Source organism: Phalacrocorax carbo, chromosome 5 (genome assembly GCF_963921805.1).
Source record: "Phalacrocorax carbo chromosome 5, bPhaCar2.1, whole genome shotgun sequence".
NCBI lineage: Eukaryota > Metazoa > Chordata > Aves > Suliformes > Phalacrocoracidae > Phalacrocorax > Phalacrocorax carbo.
The window spans coordinates 11,455,771-11,476,392 of record NC_087517.1 but is presented as its reverse complement, the minus strand read 5'-3'; the positions used below and the strand labels follow the sequence as shown (position 1 = coordinate 11,476,392).

General features: G+C 40.9%; 1 protein-coding gene across 3 annotated transcripts in view; it reads right to left on the bottom strand.

Annotated features, from left to right (window-relative positions):
- SNX4 (sorting nexin 4) overlaps window positions 1-20,057 on the bottom strand; it is a 36,633-nt gene extending 16,576 nt beyond the window's left edge. The window contains exons 1-7 of one of the 3 annotated variants that reach the window (XM_064451169.1): window positions 19,953-20,057; window positions 18,011-18,126; window positions 14,096-14,197; window positions 7,335-7,473; window positions 7,109-7,258; window positions 5,416-5,463; window positions 1,440-1,495 (exon numbers count right to left, since the gene is read on the bottom strand). In XM_064451169.1, coding sequence (XP_064307239.1) covers window positions 1,440-1,495; window positions 5,416-5,463; window positions 7,109-7,258; window positions 7,335-7,473; window positions 14,096-14,197; window positions 18,011-18,126; window positions 19,953-20,006 — 665 coding nt within the window. In that variant the 5' untranslated portion in view covers window positions 20,007-20,057. The other 2 variants (XM_064451168.1, XM_064451170.1) reach the window with 2 other exon arrangements.
- Window positions 20,058-20,622: the final 565 nt, after the last annotated feature.

The window sequence follows — 20,622 nt, the reverse complement described above, 5'->3', positions numbered from 1 at the left end:
ACTAAACAACTTTTATCCAAAAGTTCAATTTAGAAGTTACGTAGCTGGCAGAACAGAATAGAAAGCATGCGCCATCCCTCTTAAGCAGCGTGAAGTCTCTATTGAGAGATAGATTCTCAAGGACTACTTTTGTTGCAAGCCCTTTCTCATGTTTTCCTTGTATTAACTCTTTTCCTGCTTTTTACCAAGCCACTTCTCACAACAGCTTTGTTTTTTGAAATATTGAGTTACCTCAAAAGATAACAGTATATTCCTCATCTCAGCCTTAACTAGTCTAGCCCGCTTATGCCTACAGGCAGACTACTGGCAAAGTTTTCCTCCCGTGAAAATAGGAAAAAGATAACCCCTACTAGCCACAGACAAGATGATCAAGGATGAAATATTCAAACAAGGGGCCATTTTCACCTGTAGCTACTGAGAGAATTGCTGTCTTTCTTTCTCATTCGTTAATGTTATCCTTAATATTAAATCTTAGCTAAAAGCTTCCTTACTGCCACAGAAGGCTGCAAAAATAAACAGAATAAAATAGGAGGGACTGCACCAATTCCCAGATAAGTCTATGAAGAGGTTTAGAAAGGTATGTACCCTCTAACATCCTTAACAGCTCCCATAGATGCCAGGGCAGTACAAAGGGAACAGACAACCAAAAGCAGACAGGCACATGGGCTCTCCCTAAACAGGATCTCCTATTGCCACCACTGGACAGCAGATGAACCCAGAAGGGCACTTTGTACAGCTCTCCATTGCTTATAGATGGCAAACAGCAACATCTCTTTACCCTCTTGCTACACACTAATGTTTTTAACTATTGCAGAAGTAGAAACTCTCATTTTACCCTCCTCACATCACCGAGGGTGTGATGAACCTTCTGCTACACACCCTTACACTTCTGACCATTTTTTTTTATCAGCAGATTGCTCTAGTGCCTTTCCCAGAGCTTCCTAAACTGCAACAGAGCTGAAGTGACCTCTGGACTTCCAAAAGCATTTGTGAAAACTGGCAGCTTGAAGAGATCTATGAACTGCAACACCAGGTTGCGTGTAACCAGAACTGTACACTAGCAGATTTTTGGAAAGACCTACTATCAATCTGTATTCTGTTCACGCTTGGAAAGATTTATTTGCAAACAAATATTAAGAGGTTCTTTTTCTGGGTCTGGTGTTTTTTTTTCCCCTATTCCTTCCTTTTAATCTAGCTAAAATGAAAGACTCGTTTTGCATAAAGTGATGGTATTTTTCTGAATGTTTCCTGCTCCTAGAAACAGGATTTATCAAACCTTTTCACACTACCTCCTTACTGGGCTTCTGTTAAGATTTGAAGTGCAGAAAGATAATTTTTCTTTTCTGAATTTATTCTAAGGAGATAGAATATTCTGTCATCTGAAGTTACAGTTGTAACTGAAAAAGAGAAAGGGAGGGAGGAAGGATGTGGAATCTTACTTGTCTGGGTTTTTCACTCTGAATGTTGCATTAAGAGCTTTTAATCTGGAATCTGCCTGAAAAAAGGGGAAAAAAAGCTTTGTTAATTTAATGCAATTAAATTCCAGTGACAAAAAAATCTCAGTCTTCTGGCAGCGTTATTAGAAAAAAATTCTGCCTTCCTGGCATATTTAAATCTTCAACCATTGAACAAGTTGACACCAGCTGCTCTGCATGTCAGTTTTTTATTAAAAAGTCAAAAAACTACGCTATTTTTGTGAACTAGGATGTAAACAGTATCCACTAAAATTAAGCTGGTATAATCCAAATCCCACAAAAGTAGTCCCTTCTTAAAATATTACACAAATCACGGAGTTAAGATATACAACCCTACATTCTTTTTAGATGAAGCAATTAGGTAACATAAGACCATATGGACAAACTATTTTATATTTTTCAAACCAAATAAAACTGGTGGTAGAGTGACCTCTATATGCTCTTTATTACTAGGAACAGTTCCCCAGTGAAATCAAAATCTTATATACGGTGTTCTCTTATTTTATGACTGGCTTCACAGAATAGATGTAATTTGTATATCAAAACAGAGCCATTTTTAATGCAATGTTCTTTTCTAAAATAGCTCATATATAAGTCTGTACAGAAGAAAGTTCAATACCTAGTTAAAAAAGGTAGTTTGCTACTTTACTTTCTGAGATGTTCGTTTACCAATGACTGCAATAGTAGCATTGAATCCCTCTATGGAGGGTTTTGGGGTTTTTTTTCCAGTTTAATTGATCATTAGACTATGCAATGGGTATTCACCCTTAATATGACACCAATACAGATGAGATATCCCAGCCTTATCTAAGGAGGTCCCACAACACCACAACTTTTCATTTCTATATGGCATATTTTACATATAGCTCACTCAGGGCTCACCTATACTGCATGAGAACTCCAACTCAGGTAAAATGGCTCCAGTTTACTTTTGATCAAAACATCCCTCTTTCCATTGAAAGAACAATAAATAACACATCTTGTGAGGTGCATGGATTTCTTATAGTGTACTCTTTTAGGTAATGGATTGTGCCACAACTGCTAGCAGTAAGTTTCTCCAGCAGTACTTGTTAGCATGGGATATGACACAGGAATATTTTGCGCAGTTACAGCCAACTTAGAGCTGGAAAAGCTATTTTGAATTTGACAGTAAGAGGAACGCAGTGTTTGCCTAAACCAAGAACAGAGTCCTTCCTTTAAGGCCCTTTCAGTAAATTTTACAAATGAGACAAGCGCAGTTTCAGACTATTTCACCTCCCACTGCACTGGAGCTGAGCAGAAGATATCCATATTTGAATATCACTGCAAGTTCCTTTCACCTGGAACCACCCCCATATCCGAGGGACACTTCGGACAGCATCCAAGTTGAAGGAAAATCAGTTTTTCTTCAAACTAGGATGAGAGGTACTGATGGAAATCTTGCTACCTTTAGTTGTCCTTCTTCCAACCACCAAACCACCAATACAAAATATAGTCCACAAACCAAAAGGTAAGTGAATGAAGCCTGCAAGACTATAACTGATACTGGAAGAAAAACAGGTTCATTGTCACTGCTACGTGTGGTGCTCCTGTAAGACTATCTTGCAAAGGGAAAATGAAGGCAGCGTGGGGAAGCTTGTCCAAGATAGCGCAAGGAACACAAAACACTGCAGTAACTCCACTCCTAGCCCAGGCTTTATGTTTATTCAGAGCACTCCACAGGCTTGTATGGCCTTGGACCTCCACTGCTCTATCCCCACAAGTCACTACATATGCCAGTTAGATATCAGGTCATTCAGACCCACGTACGCATACTTCTCACACATTAACAGTCTGAACACCTCCTAGGTACACTGATATTAAATCAGAGTCCTTCCCTCTAAGTAGCTATTTCACAAAATATTTATGTTGAAACAGCAGGCACCAAAGCCATTTCAGTTTGTTGGGACAGCATACACATCCAACAGGTTTACACTTGAGAAGGATCACATCCTACATTACAGTTACAGGGCAAGTTTCTGCCTTTTGTTTCAGACACAGGTAGTGCTCTGAAGGAATGGCTCAGTAAGTACACAAGCACTGTCAGGCAGGAACCAAGATCCTGCCAATGCTCAGCTGTCTTAGTAGGGTTATTTCTTTCTTGCCATTAACAGCACAGTAACTCCCACACACCACCTTTTAGCATTTTCACCACACAGAATTACACTGTTAGAAAAATGTCCAGTCCTAAACTTGATTTAAGACTAATACACACAAGCATTTTAGAGGTGAATTCCCCATGAAGTGAGGTATAGTCAAGGAGTTTTTCAGACAGTTAATTCCTACTATGATCCTATAATCATGTAAGTAAACTAAAAAGATGGGGGGTATTTTCTCCTTCCTGAAGGAAGGGTTAAAATCCCAAGTGACAAATCCCTTAAAGAATAAAATTAAGTGCTGGGGGTGGGAGAGAGGAAAGGCATGATTTAATGATACAGTTGGCAGAGTAAACAAAGTCTCCAACATCAACATCCAGCTATAACATGCTACACTGCATTAATGCCTAATTTAAAGTTTAGTTAGCCTGGTTCAAACCCTTTGGGACAAAAGACACATCCTGCTTTAATGCATCAGCAGCAGAGACAGCAGCAGCACATAAACCAGTGGTCTGATTCTAGTCTATGACATGTAGAGGTTTGTCCTCCAGCATAGTGCCAAATAACTTCCAATCTTGAGGATTTTATACTTCGGATGTTGAATAAAGATGCTTTTTCCCAGGCTTTTGCAAGAAGTTATTTTTCTTTCCTAAGGAAAAAGGAACTATAAAAGGGAAACTATATGCAAAATCAAATCTAGAAGGAAAATGGGACTTGCTCATCTCTCATTTAATCTACAGTATGGTTTCAGGTAGGCAAATAGTCCCAGCATTCTGCTACGAGTTTTCTTTCATACACACACACCACTGAATGCACTCCTGAACATATATCCTGCCAGTACAAACTTTCTGAACTCCTGTGAGTGTAAGCTGAAATAAAAGATCTGTTGACTAGGAAAATACAGCTTGAGAGCTTTACGTTTTTTGCATTATGAATACTAGCAATGTGCAAGCCCTACCATGATGGAAGAGAATTATTTTCAACTTAAGTTATCAACATGAAGTGTCAGGACCAAACTTCCTCAGACATTGAGGATAAGACCACCAGCGATTTTCTTTAGCTCTCACTAAGAATTATTCACAATAATTCTTCATAATCTACCTAGTTATTTGTGATTTCATGAAAGTTAATCTCGTTACCATGAAACAAAAGCTCAGTGTTTGTCCTCATATAGTAACTTTTCCAGACACAGCCCAGCAAAGTATCAGCTTCTCACAGATTCTTGTCCTGTCCTTTGATCATTTATTCTTGCAAGTCTTCCACCGGTTTACCCAGCCACAAACTCACTGATATCAATGCGGATAGTACTACTTCAAGACACATTCTGTTAAATAGTTAAGGGGCACCAAATCCATCTGTCTTAGTCCCTTTCAGCAACTTATCCTTGTAGAGAAGACCTACAATTCAGACCCCTTTGGTTCCCCCTCCCCTCCCTTTACTTTTTTTAACACCTTGCACCTCTTACGAGGCTAAAGCTGACACGCATCTTTAAAGCAACCCAAACTAAACTGACAACATACAAAGGCACTGCTATGGGCTCGAGTTCATTAGTTTTAAAGCTTGTAAGGATCATAATTCTACATTACTAGCAGAATTACATGGTTCAGCATCAAACATAGGCACATATTAACAAGCCTGCTAGAGACCTTAACAACTGAAGTCTTACCTATTACATGCGAAGAACACCGTTTTTTGTAGTTACAAGTATATGTAAGGCAAGGCCTTTAACTCATTCTAACAGCAAACAGCCTTTCATAAATAGCCTAAGACATGTTTGCTGGAGTATTTCTTTGTCACAGCAGTCATAAGACAATTGCAGTAATTACCTTTAACTGAAATCCAGTCTCATTCACCACTTCTTTCCATGCACCTTCCTAAAAATACAGGAAAAGAACATTCAGTTAGGGTGATTTAAGAGTGCCACAGCTTTTGAAAGTCCTTATATCAGAAAAGCTTCTCCAGAAAGCCTGAGTTCTGCCTAGAGCTACCTTCCCATGTCTTTTCAAGAATAACATGTCATGATGTTGTGCTTACATACTAACCTCCCCCAGAAAACTCTCCCCTCTTCACTACTCAATTACTTCATTCTATCAACTAGGGCAGGAGCCATACAGCTTTGTCTAAAGAAGTAGCTCAGCTCTTTAGAAAGAAGGCAAACAGCATCCTGGCTTGTATCAGGAATAGTGTGGCCAGCAGGAGTAGAGAAGTGACCGTGCTCCTGTACTCAGCACTGGTGAGGCCACACCTCAAATACTGTGCTCGGTTCTGGGCCCCTCACTACACGAAAGACATGGAGGTGCTGGAGTGTGTCCAGAGAAGGGCAACAAAGCTGGTGAAGGGTCTGGAGAACAGGTCTTGTGGGGAGTGGCTGAGGAAACTGAGGTTGTTTAGTCTGGAGAAGAGGAGGCTGAGGGGAGACCTTATCGCTCTCAACTACCTGAAAGGAGGTTGTAGTGAGGCAGGTGTTGGTCTCTTCTCCCAAGTTACTAGCAATAGGACAAGAGGAAATGGCTTCAAGCTGTGTCAGGGGAGGTTTAGACTGGATATTAGGAAAAATGTCTTTCTTTACTGAAGGAGTGGTCAGGCATTGGAACAGGCTGTCTAGAGAGGTGGTAGAGATACCCTCCCTGGAGGTGTTCAAAAACTGTGTAGATGTGGCACTTTTGGGACATAGGCATGGTGGTGTTGCATTGGTGGCTGGACTTGATGATCCTAGAGGTCTTCTCCAACCTTAATGATTCTAAGGGTAGTTATTATCTATTGCCTATTAGATTATTGCAGCTCCAAGTACCTTTGCAGCTTGAGGCAGAGAGCATACAGAGAACATACAGGTGACAGCTGTTTATAGTGCACATGCAGTCACCTCGCTCATGTGTAGCGGTTGGTTGTCCACCATTTTCAGTTTCCATACACTGGTTCATCTACATACTACACCATGCTGGGGTAACCATCTGCTCAGTCCACTATTTGGGAATCTCTCATCAAAGCACAGGAAAAACCAAACATCCAACACCTCATATTGCAGAATGCAATGCTTTAGCTGACAACTGGATCACAACCTTTGTGATAACATATTGTATTGGTTTTGGACCACAACACATATGAGTGGATCATGATTCAAACCGCAAAGCTATCACAGATATCACAGATATGAATATCAGATATTCAAAGAGTGAATTGGAAGCCAGTACTGTCTGTGCAGCCAGCAGTATAGCATGGTAACTAGGAAAGAAGTTCCCAATATGCTGCTCCAAAGAGGTGGAAACTCTCTCTTAGGATCCTGAAAACTAGACTGGAAAAAGTCATAAGGTACGTTAGAAGGCCAATTGTACAACTGCACTGGGCTGTTAAGAAGATTTTACAGGGACAAGCCTTTTCTACCTCAAGTTTATTCACATTGTCTATCCTTCTTCTAGACACAGAAGAAGCTACGGGTCAATGGGAGGGAAAAAGAACAGAAGACATTATCTTAAATAATCACTAAAGAATGTATTTAGAAAGCACATCACTTTACTATACCTGTGTTAAAAATGAATAAAAGATTTTGTCTTGGCAAAGAACGGGATGTGAAGCCACACGTAACAAGAAGTTTTCCAAACCGATTCTTCTTCTTTCCACAAAATCTGGATCCATATTGTCTGCTGATAGCTTATGCCAAACAAAGTCAGCCTATTTAAACAGAAGAGTGTTAACAGTAAATAAATAACAAACAATACAAAGCAAGCTGCAGCCTCAGCTTCCTCACCCTTTTTTCTGGCAAAGGTGGAACAACAATATGTGGGTAGGTAACTGACAAGTAATTCCTCAACAACTCAAATTCACTGTAACGTCGCCACAGGGAGTCCACTGGGGCACACTGTCCCTCACTCTGGGACTCAACAGCTCTGAAAGATAAAACAGCATATTTGAGCATTAGTAAGCTATCACCTTCTCCCTCGTACCATCAGTACTATTATAGCAAAGGCCCTAAAAATAGTTATCCAGTAATGATTACTGCATTAACTTGCCCATAATCTAAAGTAACCTTAATTTCATGGCTACATACTTAATTTAAATATAATTTCTGCCTGATAGCACAATTTTTTTTAGGAACACAGGAAAAGTCAACGCAGTTTCATCATACCACAAACAAACAGGTAGGTCGCAGTCAAGTAAATAGTCACACAAGTGACTTAGTTCACTTCACTAGAGAATTAGACATATTTGTCTTGGAACAGTGTTAGGATCCAAGCCAACACGATTTCATGAGCAGCTACAACAAGGAATTTACTATTCAGTAGGAAAGTCTTCACTTCAGAGGGTAAAAGCTGTCTTGCCTGCAACAGCTAGAACAGGTAAAATAACTAAAAATATTAAAAAATTTTAAAGGATATTTTTCAAAAAACAGCAAATTTCAAAGCACTTCCTTTCCCTCCCTCCCTCCCTACACCCCCCCCCCCCCAGTGATATCTTTTTATATTTAAAGACTAAGGACATGCAGTCTAACAAACTATCTAAAGATACGGTAAGCAGGTACAAAATTGATGCATCTGAAAATTTCATCAAAAACTTAAAGTCAACATCACCTAGCAAGGGGCTAAAGGAATTTTATGTTAGTATATAAGGAGAAATCATGGAATATTATAGGATTGAAAAGTAAAAAGTCATTCTTCATACAAGGCATTTAAAGCAACAGAAATACTTCACAATATCATAAAATAAGTATCAGGTCAGTAATGCTTCTTGGCAGTTAGCGCATGCCAGAATAAACACAGAGAGAGAATTCAGACAAGGCACTTAACAGAACCCAGTGACGTCTGTGTCTACCCAAGCTCTTATATTAAGTGACTAATTAGCATACAAAGCACTGGCATAAACCAACATGAAACGGTATTTGCTATGTTATGAGATTATCACAGATTAGCTGAGGTTGAAAGGGACCTCTGCTCATCTGTAGTCCAACTCCCTTGCTCAAAGCAGGTTGCTCAGAGCCATGTCCAGTTGGGTTTTGAGTATCACCAAGGACAAAGACTCTACTACCAGACTGGGCAACCCATTCCCATGTCTGGCTACATGGCCAAACATGTTTGGCCTATATTTGAATTTGTGGCCACTGCCTCTTGTCCCTTCTCTGTGTATCACAGAAAGGGTCTGCCTCCATCTTCTTTACCTCCCCCACCAGGTATTGACACACATTGCTAAGATCCCCTGAGCTGCCTCTTTCTGAGGCTAGACAACCCCACCTCTCAGCCTCTCCCTGCATGTCAGACACTCCAAACCCATAATCATCTTCATGGCCCTTCACTGGACTTGCTTCAGTGCATCCACATCCTTCTTGTGTGGCAAGCCCAGAAATGGGCACAGTAAGCTAGGAACTACAAGTACTTACTTGTATGGTACTCTGTAGGATAGGGTACTACATTATTTCTTGCAGCAGAATTCAGGCTATGTAGTTCTTGAATTCATAAGAACCCTCTGGAGTCAAGTTTTAAAATCATTTAAGTATCACACAATTTTTTTTTAAACTATTCTTAACCTACAAGGTTGGATTTCTAGCGATCTTACTGAAAAAGAAAAAATCCCACTCCAGAGTGGCCCCAATTATTTGGTACACTTAAACAAAATACAAGAAGCCTTTGTCATCCATTTCTGAACTCTCAGAGAGGAACAGTCTTGCTATATCCTCTTGTTTACAAAACAAAACCAAACCCAAACAAACAAAAAACCTCCACAAACCATGGTTACATCTTGAGGTGAAGTAATGCAATACAGATTTATGCAAAAGGAATTTTTATAAATGAGTAAGGCAGAACATTTTCTATATATCTATCCTTGCCTGGTGGAACGACATTTATTCCAGATAACTGACTTTGTAGTTTTAAAAAAAAAAATCACAAGGAGGAAGAAAAAAAAAAGGATGTATTCATAAGCATCCAACACAAACTGCTGCAGATTAAAACTGTCTGAGACTGACTTAAAAGGTGAGCACACTACTGACAGCCACTAAATTGCACTGGCAACACACCACAGAATGCTTCTTCTCTATTAGAGTATTTCGATCTAATGAAGTTGTAACTGCAACCACAAAGTTCTGAAGAGGGTAAACTTGGCATAGCACTGGGCTGACAGGCTGTGCAGTATTCTTCCTACAAAGAACGCTGCACAATTTAAACATTTCAAGAACACTTCAGTAGGTATCTAGTGATTGTACCGTCGCTGAGTTGGAGGTAAACTTAAATAGATAAAGAATTAAGCTATTATGTTCTGGAAGATTAATTGTCTAGTTGAAAGCTGAAGGCACAAACCTCACTTTCCTAGAGGAGAAACTCCCAGCAGGGTTTGGTAAACAACCTGGCCATTCAAGACACTCACAAAGAATTACTTCAGAATTAGGGATCCTTTTAATCTCCAGCTTCAGAGGCTATCAACCACTTGCACTGACTTACACCATGGGTTTCAAGAGCCCTACATCTGCATGGGTTATTAACAACCCTTAACCAAGACTGCCACCATCAATATATCATATGATTACGTGTGCCCTGTCTGAGAATACACTGCACAAGGAAACATTAATAGGGAGATGAGAAAAACACAGGCTGGAACTGCCCTAAGAACCCAGCCACATCCCAGGAGGACCCATCTGTGCTGCAGATACAGATGTTGCTGTGCCAACACAGACACCAGAGACTTACCTAGAGCTAGGCAGACACATTGCAGAGAGTGAAGCGGGCTGCAGCCACCCATACTCTAAAGGCAGGAAGATTACTGATCCAGATCTCAGATCTGGAACAAGGAGGTCTCCGTACCATAATGCATGTTCTGTCAGGCAACAAAGAAAGGAAGGAAAAAAAAAAACACCCAAAAAAGACACCCAAAACCAACAAAAAACCACCCAAACCAAAACAAAAAAAAACACAAAAAAAAACACATTAAAAAAACACCGCAGGATGCATTTGGTCCATTTCTATTAAATGTCTGTCACTCCTATGCATAACCATTTCCTGGCCACAGCAAATGCAACCCTGGGACTGGCACAGGAGTTGTGTTTAACTAGCTCTTCTTTCCAGTTTTGATTTTTCTGTAATATAAGAGTTTCATTACTCATCTTTTTAAAATTTAACTGAACTTTAAGGCTGACTGCATCACCTTGTAACTAGAGGCAAGCTGGATGTGCACACACTACTGACAGTTTATGGCAGCCTAACACATTTCAGACATACAGTAGAGTTACAGAGGCTTAAGAAGTTACCACCAAAGGTAAACTACAAGAACAGTTCACTTTATTTTTTTAAACATCATTCTTATTTTTCTTGTCAATATGAGCCCCTATGGAAAAAATGCTGCTACCCACAATTATTTTTCATCTCCACTTAACTTATTCTATGGGCTTACACTGCCATAGGCAACTTCAAATATAGTGTGTTCCACCTCCTAAGTACCAGGTACTCAGAAAATTTCATTGGCTGTTTCATTTCACAGCAGTGTGTACTTAAGTGTGGTCTTTTGCCTCTAACCCAATCAATTCCCAATGCAGTGCAAGCCTGATCTTATATTTATCACTTTCTGAATAACCTATAACATCAGTGAGGTCAGCACAGAGAGGAAGGAAAATGAGTTTATCTTTCAAGGAAGTGGCTGGTCCAGACATTCCTACTTGGCTTTCAAATGCACTTTTGTAGAAATACAACTTCACAAGATGTTAGAACTATCCCAAATTTTGGTAGTACACACATCTGTAACTCATATCAAATACAATTACAGTAATATACATTAGTAGTATAAAGTTAGGTAGCTTGTCTTCCATAGTTGATTTGCCTTAACTCATCCTGCTCTGGCTTGCCATTCCTCCACACACCCGTTTTTGCCAAGTCAGTGTTATGTAAAAGTTCATCTCTCTTTTTCTTAGCGCTCCCAATTTCTGCAGTCAAGAGAGTCACATTATCATTTAATAAGCTTCAATAGTTTTAACACCACAAGTGTGAAAAAAGAACTAAAGACTAGCGCTCTGCTACAAACTAACAAGTGGAAGAGAAATTAAATCAAGAATGTCTTTAGAAATTTAAAAGTGACTTCACAGATTCAAGTCTGGTTGGAGAACTACATATACTCTACCTCCATAGTACAGATTACAGGTTAGAAGAGAATAGGCTTACGTTTTACGTTCCTATCCTAAAAACATTGAAGGAAAGCAAACACACGGATAGGAATATCACATATTGTAATAGTACAGCACTCCATTTATCATTCATAAGGGTTCAGGTCAACACACCATCAGTAAGCTGGCATTGTAAGAGATAGCAGCCTTCTGACAAGAGAATGTTCCAGTGTAAATTATGCTCTTAATGCTTCATGACTGTTTGGCAGAGTTAATTATAAACTAGAAGCAGCAAAGACCATGTGGAGCCTTAACTGTGCAAAAAATTATTCAACATGCCTGTTCTATCAGCTTTGTATTTGTCAAAGTTAACAAGAACACATCAGTTATTTGAAAAAACACAATAATTGGAGTAGTAACAGTCCACACAGACAAAAAAATATCATGCAGAATATTAAACAGGAACCAAAATTTTTCAAAGGTCATCTAGGAATGTAGCACTTCAGCAGGGAAGGACCACAGCTTTATAGAGAAGCCCAGTCCTACGTCAGAACAAATCATCACTACTCCACAACAGAGATGGAGGCACCCCGTTACTTGAAGTTTTATGCCCACAAGGGGCCTCAAGAACTCAAGGAGGAAGCACGCAGACTGCCAGACCAGACCATGCCACTCACCACATCTTCCCTGCCCACGCTGAAGAAACTAAGGAAGTTTACTAAACTTAAAGCCTACTGTCAATTTATTCTGACAAAGCAGATCTGCGGACAACAGGCTAGGTTTCCCTAAGTCCAAATTAATCAAGCTTTACAACCCTTACGACGGATACACAAGCCTCACATACCCTGAAGAAAAAGATTAAATTACTACTAGAGAACCTTGAAGGTCAAACCCGCCCACATAGTTTGTTCTTTTTTAAACAGACAGCATCTGATAAAATCTCCTCAGCATATTCCGAGTTAAGCAACCTGATGTTGTTTCTCTTCTCAAATCACACTTCCTTTCTTTATTCTAATGCACATTTATTCTTGCTGTCTTAGAATTGTGAAACACTGTCTTTTTTTGGTTGTAATTGTTGCTTTTATCTTTATATAATGCAGTTCTTGTTTTGGGTGAAAAGCAGTTAAGAGACAACAGGTGAAGGGAGTAAATGTGACACCAAAACAGGTAGACAGACACTTGTCCAGAGAAGCATTTGGATTTTTTTCTTTGCCCAACATCCCATTGCAAAAAGCTGCACCCTAACAGTTGCACCTCGGCAGGAGTCTGCCACCATGCTGCCCTTCCCTGCAGGAAGGAAATCCCTGCTGCCTCTGCAGCACCTGCTCTAGTTGTTTTCTCAACAGTCTGTGAAACTTCAGTTTAGTGACTTTTAGTGACCAGAGGGGGAAAACAACATTTCAGGAGTGAGCTTTGTAACGCTCAAAGAAGCTATGCTTTTTAAATTAGCCCACTTTAATAGATTTAATACATTTTGAAATTATTAACACTAGATTAAGATTCCTCCTTACACCCAGGCTTTTATAAAGTAAAAGCAGCCACGTTCTGCACTCTAGAGTGTGCAATGCTGCAGAGTTGGGTAAAGGAGGGGAGCAGCAAAGTTCTTTGCAAAGCTGTGGCAGTAAAGTACCATACAGCACACAGTGATGAACTTGTGTCCATCCCCCTGCCTTCTGAACTAGGTACTAAGAGTTTGAAACTGCATGAATGGATTTGGTACAGGCAAGCAAGATGCAAGAAATTTATTTTTTTTTTTAAATCACACCAAAAATGTCTCCACCTGGTTATACATGAGACCATAAAATATCACCAATTACAAGAGTATTTCTCCCCAGGAACCCCATCCCAGAAAGGAAGTAGAAATCCACAAAGGTACTCATTACACTTAATACCTTCATTACCATCTAATTTTTTAGGCCACATTATGAACTCCACCATTAAATGCAAGTACTGCAGACCAGTTTCAATTAAGATTATAATCACTTGTTGACATTCGGTCAAACTTCTCAATTTGTTTTGGTTTTAAAAACACAATATAATACTTGTACAGTCTTCAGGCAGGAAAAACCATATGTTTCCCCTCTAAGTACAGTTTTAACAATGCAAGTTATTCATTGAATGAACCAACCTGCCTGAAAAAAAAAATTAAAGACAAAATTGAAACCTTCAGCTTTTACATTCATAACTGATGTTATCATAAGTGATTAGAAGATTACATTACTCCAAAAGTCACATTCATTTGCCGTAATTCAAAGTGCCAATGTGAAAACTTTAGTCCATCTAATTAACCTCTTCCCATTTCCCATTTTAAACTAATTATCTTAAATGAGCCATTAAACAATTCTGGATGCAATAAAAAGAGGAATGGCTGCAAAATATTAAATCAGATGAGAAGGAAATACATTGGTTTATTTCCTTGTAAAAGCAATCACCTCTTCAATCGCAGAAGCAGTAGCTTTGCTTTCAGCCTTTGACCTTCCTTTGTATGAGAAACACCACTTCCACTCCCCTGCAGCGGACAAGGTTCACTCTCTCTGTGGAGAAATACCATTTTAGAGGGCTGAGAAACTTTCTATTAGCTATTTAGAAATGGTCTCTGTATTAAGGCCTCTCGACAGACAGAACAGCAATCATTATAGATCAGCTATTTACTTTGTAATACAGCAGAAGTTACCTGCCAAGCTGAATAACAAAGAGGCAGTTCTCCTGTAAGAAGATTTTTCAGTCAAGTGTTTCTTATTTTTTTTAATACTGTCACCCAGTTTGCTGTATTTAACTAAAATATACATCAGCTCAACAGGTTAATGATTCATAGTGTCAATTAAGTAAAGATCAGCAGTGTGTTTTCAACAACTCCATTGTCTTTCAGCTCCTGACTCTCCCACCTAAAGCTCATGCTAAATTCAGACCTTTTCCTTTTTTCGTAATACCTCCTTTGGAGAGAGCAGACAAGTCTTCCTGACTCTCAGTGACCTAAATCTGCATTTTGTTGTTTTATTAGAAGACAACATACCTCTGTGCCTCTCCCCAGGAAGTGCATGCCTGAGCCCTTCGCCTAGCCCAACGTGGAACGGCAGACTTTGGGAAAGGAACTCAAACTGTAACAAAGGAAAAACTCCTGAAGTCCCATCGTGCAGCATTGCTACCACTAAACTGTGACCTGCCTGGCTACTGATTTCCAAGTTAATTTCTCTCACAGAAACTTTCTTTAGAAGTCCCTACACTTTGGATGGGCAATCCAAGGCATTAAGGGAGAAGCAGTAACACCATGGCACAACTTAACTAATGGAAAACTTTCCAAATGCTGAAAACAGAAATAGGATTAGTAACTTCCCCAGCCATACTGGGGATGTAACAAGCAAATATGCTTCAAAAAGAAGTAAAGATTAATAGGGCTGGAAACCACAGATCCCACTATTAAATAGTCAGCTACCAGGCTGCACAAAGTTGTTTTACTTCTTCCTAAAGCCACATTTAAATTTAAAAAAAAAAAATAACACAAAAAGCAAAACCACAAAACAAGCCCACAACAACCCACAAACAAACAACCCACACCCAAAACACACTCTAGTCATCATACTGCGTGACTAGGATAGAGATCTACATCAGCAGTGACAAAAGCAAAGTTACCTAAATGGAAGCATCTACTACAGAATAAATTGTTTACTTTAAAGGAGAACAGGAAAAAAAAAGGCAACCCTGTATGTACTATAATTAGAAGTCCATCAACACAGAGCACTTAGAGCACACTGAATACTGACTGACTTTCAGTGCTGTCATGAAAAACAATGGGTACAAGACCAGGGTTCAAATTCTGGGTTTTATACTACCTCAGTTCTTGTAGTTTCATGCAGACTCTGGTATAAGGCACAGCTGCCTAAGTTTCTAACGAGGAAGCAATCCTGAATTTAAGTGAGATCCTGGATATTTGCAATTTCTCTCACAGAAAAAGCATGTGATATGCTGAGCACCTGCATCTCAAGGAGGAATATTTAGCTACACATCTTAATTTTAAGAATTTTTACTTGCCTTAATGCCATTTCCCACAAAGAGGTGGAAGTGTTCCTCTGTTCTCACAGGGAAATATAAAAACTAAGTTATTTTTAAATAACCATATAGTTTAACGGAAGCTGTGAAACAAATGGACTTCAAGACTAATTGAACGGAAATAGCTCACCACAAAAATCTACTTAGCTAATGCAGAAAGGTGTAAGCCAAGAATAAAAGAGATGCTTTCAGGAAGCACAACCCTTGGAATTTGCTGAGGCTCTGCAGTCTACAGCAGCAGAATTTGTTTTGTCTCAAAGAAAAAGATCTACATGGAGGTGTAATATCACTTGAAAAAAAAAAACAAAAAACAAACAATAGACATCTTTTTATTTTGGAAAGAAAAAAGGAAGCAACACTCACTTGAAATTTGAGCACAGTTTCATCACCACTAATGAAACTAACGTGTTAAAAGTTTAGGTACTCCTGTTCTGTAACAAATATACAGGGGTTGTAATTGCATCCATCTTGTGTCTCTTGTTTACCTAGATGCATGCAATTCCTCAGTGCAAACTGAAATTAAAACCTAGATAGCAGTAATGGCAGAACCCCGGCTGACATAATCGTATGCAACTATTATTAAGTGGTCTTCCTTTTATATTACTATAAACTGAGTTTTATTCTTCAGCTACAAAATATCCTATTACCCACACACAAATTGCTGTGAAGCCCACCTACAGCTACAGGCTCAGCAGGAAGCACATTTAATAGCCAGCAATTATATTTATGCAAGAAATTTTGCCTTCTCAGCAAAAGGAACAGAGAACCTATTTTATTAGAGATGTGACAAACCCACATATTCAATAGTTCTGTGACAAACATGTAATTGGTCTTGGTATTTGCTGACCACAGAATAAAATAAATCTTAATGAAAGAAAGCAATCTGGGCAGCAAAATACAGTTTTGCCACTATGAAAGAACCACTGGGAGAGACCAGCAGGAGTGAGTCTAAAGTAATGTAAGGATGACTGGGAAAGGAGACGCAGTCAGCATGTTCTGGGGCTACATAAAGATGCCCCCAGAGCACACTTCCCATCACAGTTAGACACCAATGATTCCAATTTTCTTCTCTTTTCCTTCAGGAACACCATTAAAAGAAAAATAACATTACTTATGTGAGAAGATGTGATCTTTAATATCAATACACTGTAAAAGTATTTTTTAAACATCTGAGCAATTGCCAAAGAGCTACAATATTTGAAAAATATAACATGCATATTTTTGTATTTTATTCTTAAAGTGTAGCAAAATACAGTAAACATATCCCAACAGATCTGCAGTTAGCGTGACTGGTGTTCCCCCTCATCAGTTAAACAAGTTAAAAAGCATTTTAACTAGTAACTAGAAGACTTATGCCATAGTATTACAACTTGAACTCTTCAGAGCCTTTGCAAAATGCAACTGCTTTGTTTCAGAAGGTTTTATCTGTACAGCAGATCATTCCCGAGGCAAGGTCCAAAGCTTTAAACTATTAATATAAACATGAGAGAGACAAAACTCCTAATAAAGTCTAATTTTGAAATTCTTACTTCAGCTGAGTAACATGATCCTGCATAATGGGAGTCATCTGTGACTGGGAAGTAACTATAAGTTAGAAGAGATTTTAAAGCTTTGTTCACTACTCAATACTTAAAATTGCAAGTTGTCTTTGTGGCACCAAGTGTGTTTACCATACTTGTATTATTAATCTATGTAACATAAGATTATTGAAAGCAGTAAGTTTTCCAGTGAAAGTTCAAGCTAGTATGAAGGAAGGAAATACTTAATTAACCCTAACCCTTAGAGCATCTACAAGGATTATGTGGTGATCAGATCACGCAAAACACAAATATTAGCGGAGCAGTAAATTTTGACCACATGACATAAGTCATGAGACTTCTTTATTTTCTTGTGATCCCAAACAAGCCTAACCATTCCTTTAGACCACAACGTACAACCCCTCTCACATACAGACTCATATATATGTAGATAAATTTATCCAGTCCATGCCTAACAAACAACCAAGCAGCTGCTGACACCATATTAAAGCAACGTCTTTCCAGAAAACATTTTTCCACCTAGCTCCAACTGAAGAATTACCACTGTATACAGTTACACAACACCAGCATTAATACTGTATTGGAGATCAGACACCAAGTTTTCATGGGAAAAGATCCTCACAAGCAGGCTGATAATCACATAACAAATCATAAACAAACTAGATCCTCTCAACTGTACCTTAACATTTTTTGGGGGAAGGAGAGAGAACCTGTTTAGAATGACACATCCACGTACTCTGAGAGCACACTCTCTTCACCCACCTTGTCTCAATGAGGTAAGCGGTGTATGTTTCTTGCATGTTCATGGCATTCCTCCCAGTCCGTTTTTCGGCTTCCGAAACAGTGATTTCCATTTTTCTTGCCAAACAGTCTTCCATCTTTTTAGAAGAGGAAAATAAAGATACATGTAACATTAGCCATACAAGGCAAAGGCTACTAACCCTGCCTCCCCTTCTGTCGCACCACAGTTGTTCAAATAAGACAGGTCTCTATAGGATAAAGGCACGGCTTCATTTTATACCCATGTTCTGTATTACATTTGCAAATGAAAACAGAATACCTGCTTTTGGGGGGAAGAAAACAAACCCCAAACTCAACAGACAACTTGGGATACCAAAAGCCATCGTGAGCCAGGAAGGTACAGAAAGGAGAAATATTCTTTCTTACAGGTAAGAAACAAACCTTTTTTAAAAACAAACAAACCAACGCCTACACTCTCTACCCAAACACTTCCCAACTCCAGGTGAAATCCTCCTCAGGACACCTGGAACACATGTAACCACCCCTCCCCTTTCACAGGAAACACAATACATCCAGACCGAGGTGTCTTTTAATCTCTCAGAAGAGAATCGTTATCTTTTACACATCGGCAGGCAGAAGTCAGTCAGGACCACACACTCACGCTGAAAAGGCAGAGCTGAATTGCGCAGGGAGAGGGAGTTATAGGTGAAATTAAGGGGGCGACGAATTGAAGATAATTAACGAATAAAAAAAATAATCTGGCACTAAGGATGAGTGCGGACGGCACACAAAGCCCTCTGACACCAGCCAGAATGGGGCTGGAACGAGGACCCGGCAGCTGGGAGGGCCAAGCTGCACAGCTCTGCCCCGAGCTCCCCGGGCAGGGGCTCGGCCCCAGGCAAGCAGACTGAGGGCTCGGCCCACCTGTACCCCTTCCCACCGCGGCGGTCAGCGCTGAGCTTCCGCCCGGCCCCAGCCTCCGAGCCCCTGCCCGCTCGCCCCGGGCCGGCGGCCGGGCAGCACGCTCAGGAAAGCCCGGTGCTCGACCCGCCGGAGTAGGCCGTGCCGGGGCCAGCGGTCCGCGGCAGGGCGAGAGGGGAGACGCCGCCCCTCCGCCGCCACCCCCCGCACCCTCACCGTGGCGGCGGACTGCTCCGGAGGCGGGAGGCCGCTGCAGGGCGCGGCGCCGTCCTCCTCCGGGCGGCTATCGCTGGGCTCGGCCCCGGCGCTCTCCATGGGGATAAGGGGCTCGGCCGCCTCCCTCCGCGCAGGCGCTGAGGCCGGCTCCAGCGGGCAAACTCATCGCAGGTCCTAGAGAGAGCGGCCGGGGCGGGAGGGCGCGTCCGTGTGTCCGCCCGGCGCCGCCGGCCGAGGCAGCCTCCCGAGGGCTGAGGCCAGGCCGACCCACTGGCCCTCAACCTTTCCCGGCCCTCCGCCGCGGCTGATACTCATCGATTGCCTTGAGCTGAGCCCTTTCTGTTGGTGTCCTGCCCACCTCTCTGCCAAAAAATGTGGGTACCCGGCGGTGGGCATCTCTTCGTGAGGTACCGGGTGGGTAGAGACACCCCTTTGTTTTAACGCTCCGCTTCCCCGAAGCCGGGCAGGCTGAGCCTCCTGTCCAGGAGAGGGGCAGACCTTCTGTCATCCCCTGGGCACTCATCCTCCCTCGTACAGTTGTAAATGTTTATTTCTAATATTTATTTTTGTTGTTGTTCCTCTCTTAGCCCTCAGGTCACTGAAGAGTTTCTGATGCAGCCGTGCTGCGCCTTATCTTCCCTCCATAGCAGGACAACTTGTCATTTTGCTTTATAGACTCTCTTCCAGCAGCTGTTAACTTTCCCCCAGTATGTTTGTTAACACTAGGCAGATGGGGTTATTTTTTAAAGCCCACCAGCCCGTTATTTCTCCACTCTCCTTTACAGGCAGCGAAGGAGTCGGTTGTGCTGTATTTGCTTTTACTTACCCTCCCATCTGCTCTGCCTTCTCCATCAGCTCCCTCCTGGCAGTGGTACGACATCCAGAACGGTGTTCTCCTGCCCACCGTCCCTTCCGGCTAACACCAAAGTGTGTCCCGTCCCGCCACGCTTCCCCAGGAGGTACCTGAGTAGCTAAAATCCCCCGAGCAGAGCTCTGGGGAAGCCTCTGTTGTTTATTTGATAAAAGCCGCAGCTGTCTCTTTTCTTCTCATTGAGCAGGAACTCAACTGTGCTTTCCTGTGATTCTTATTCCGTCGTTCTGGAGAGACGTTCAGCTAGTCTGCCCTGCAGCTCCTACTGAACATCAGTTAATGTATCATGCTATGTATATATGTATAATATATCTATATACACACATATACCTTCACTGGTGCAGCCTTTGGGTTTATTCCCTCATGACATTGCAGTGCCCACGCAGTCCTTGTGGGGCCAGCAAACTGGACAGAGGTCCTATTTATTCCTCATACTCCAAACATCATTTCGGAAACTCAGGAGCAGTCCCATCGTTCTCTGGTTTACATATCACATCTCTCCCTTGAGATTTCCTGTTTTTGGACCAGGCTTATGTCCTTTGATTCAAGCACTGCATTTTTTATTATTCACATGTAAATTTTTTTTCTTTTCCTGCCCTTTTCAATCCAGGTTAAAGGCCACCTC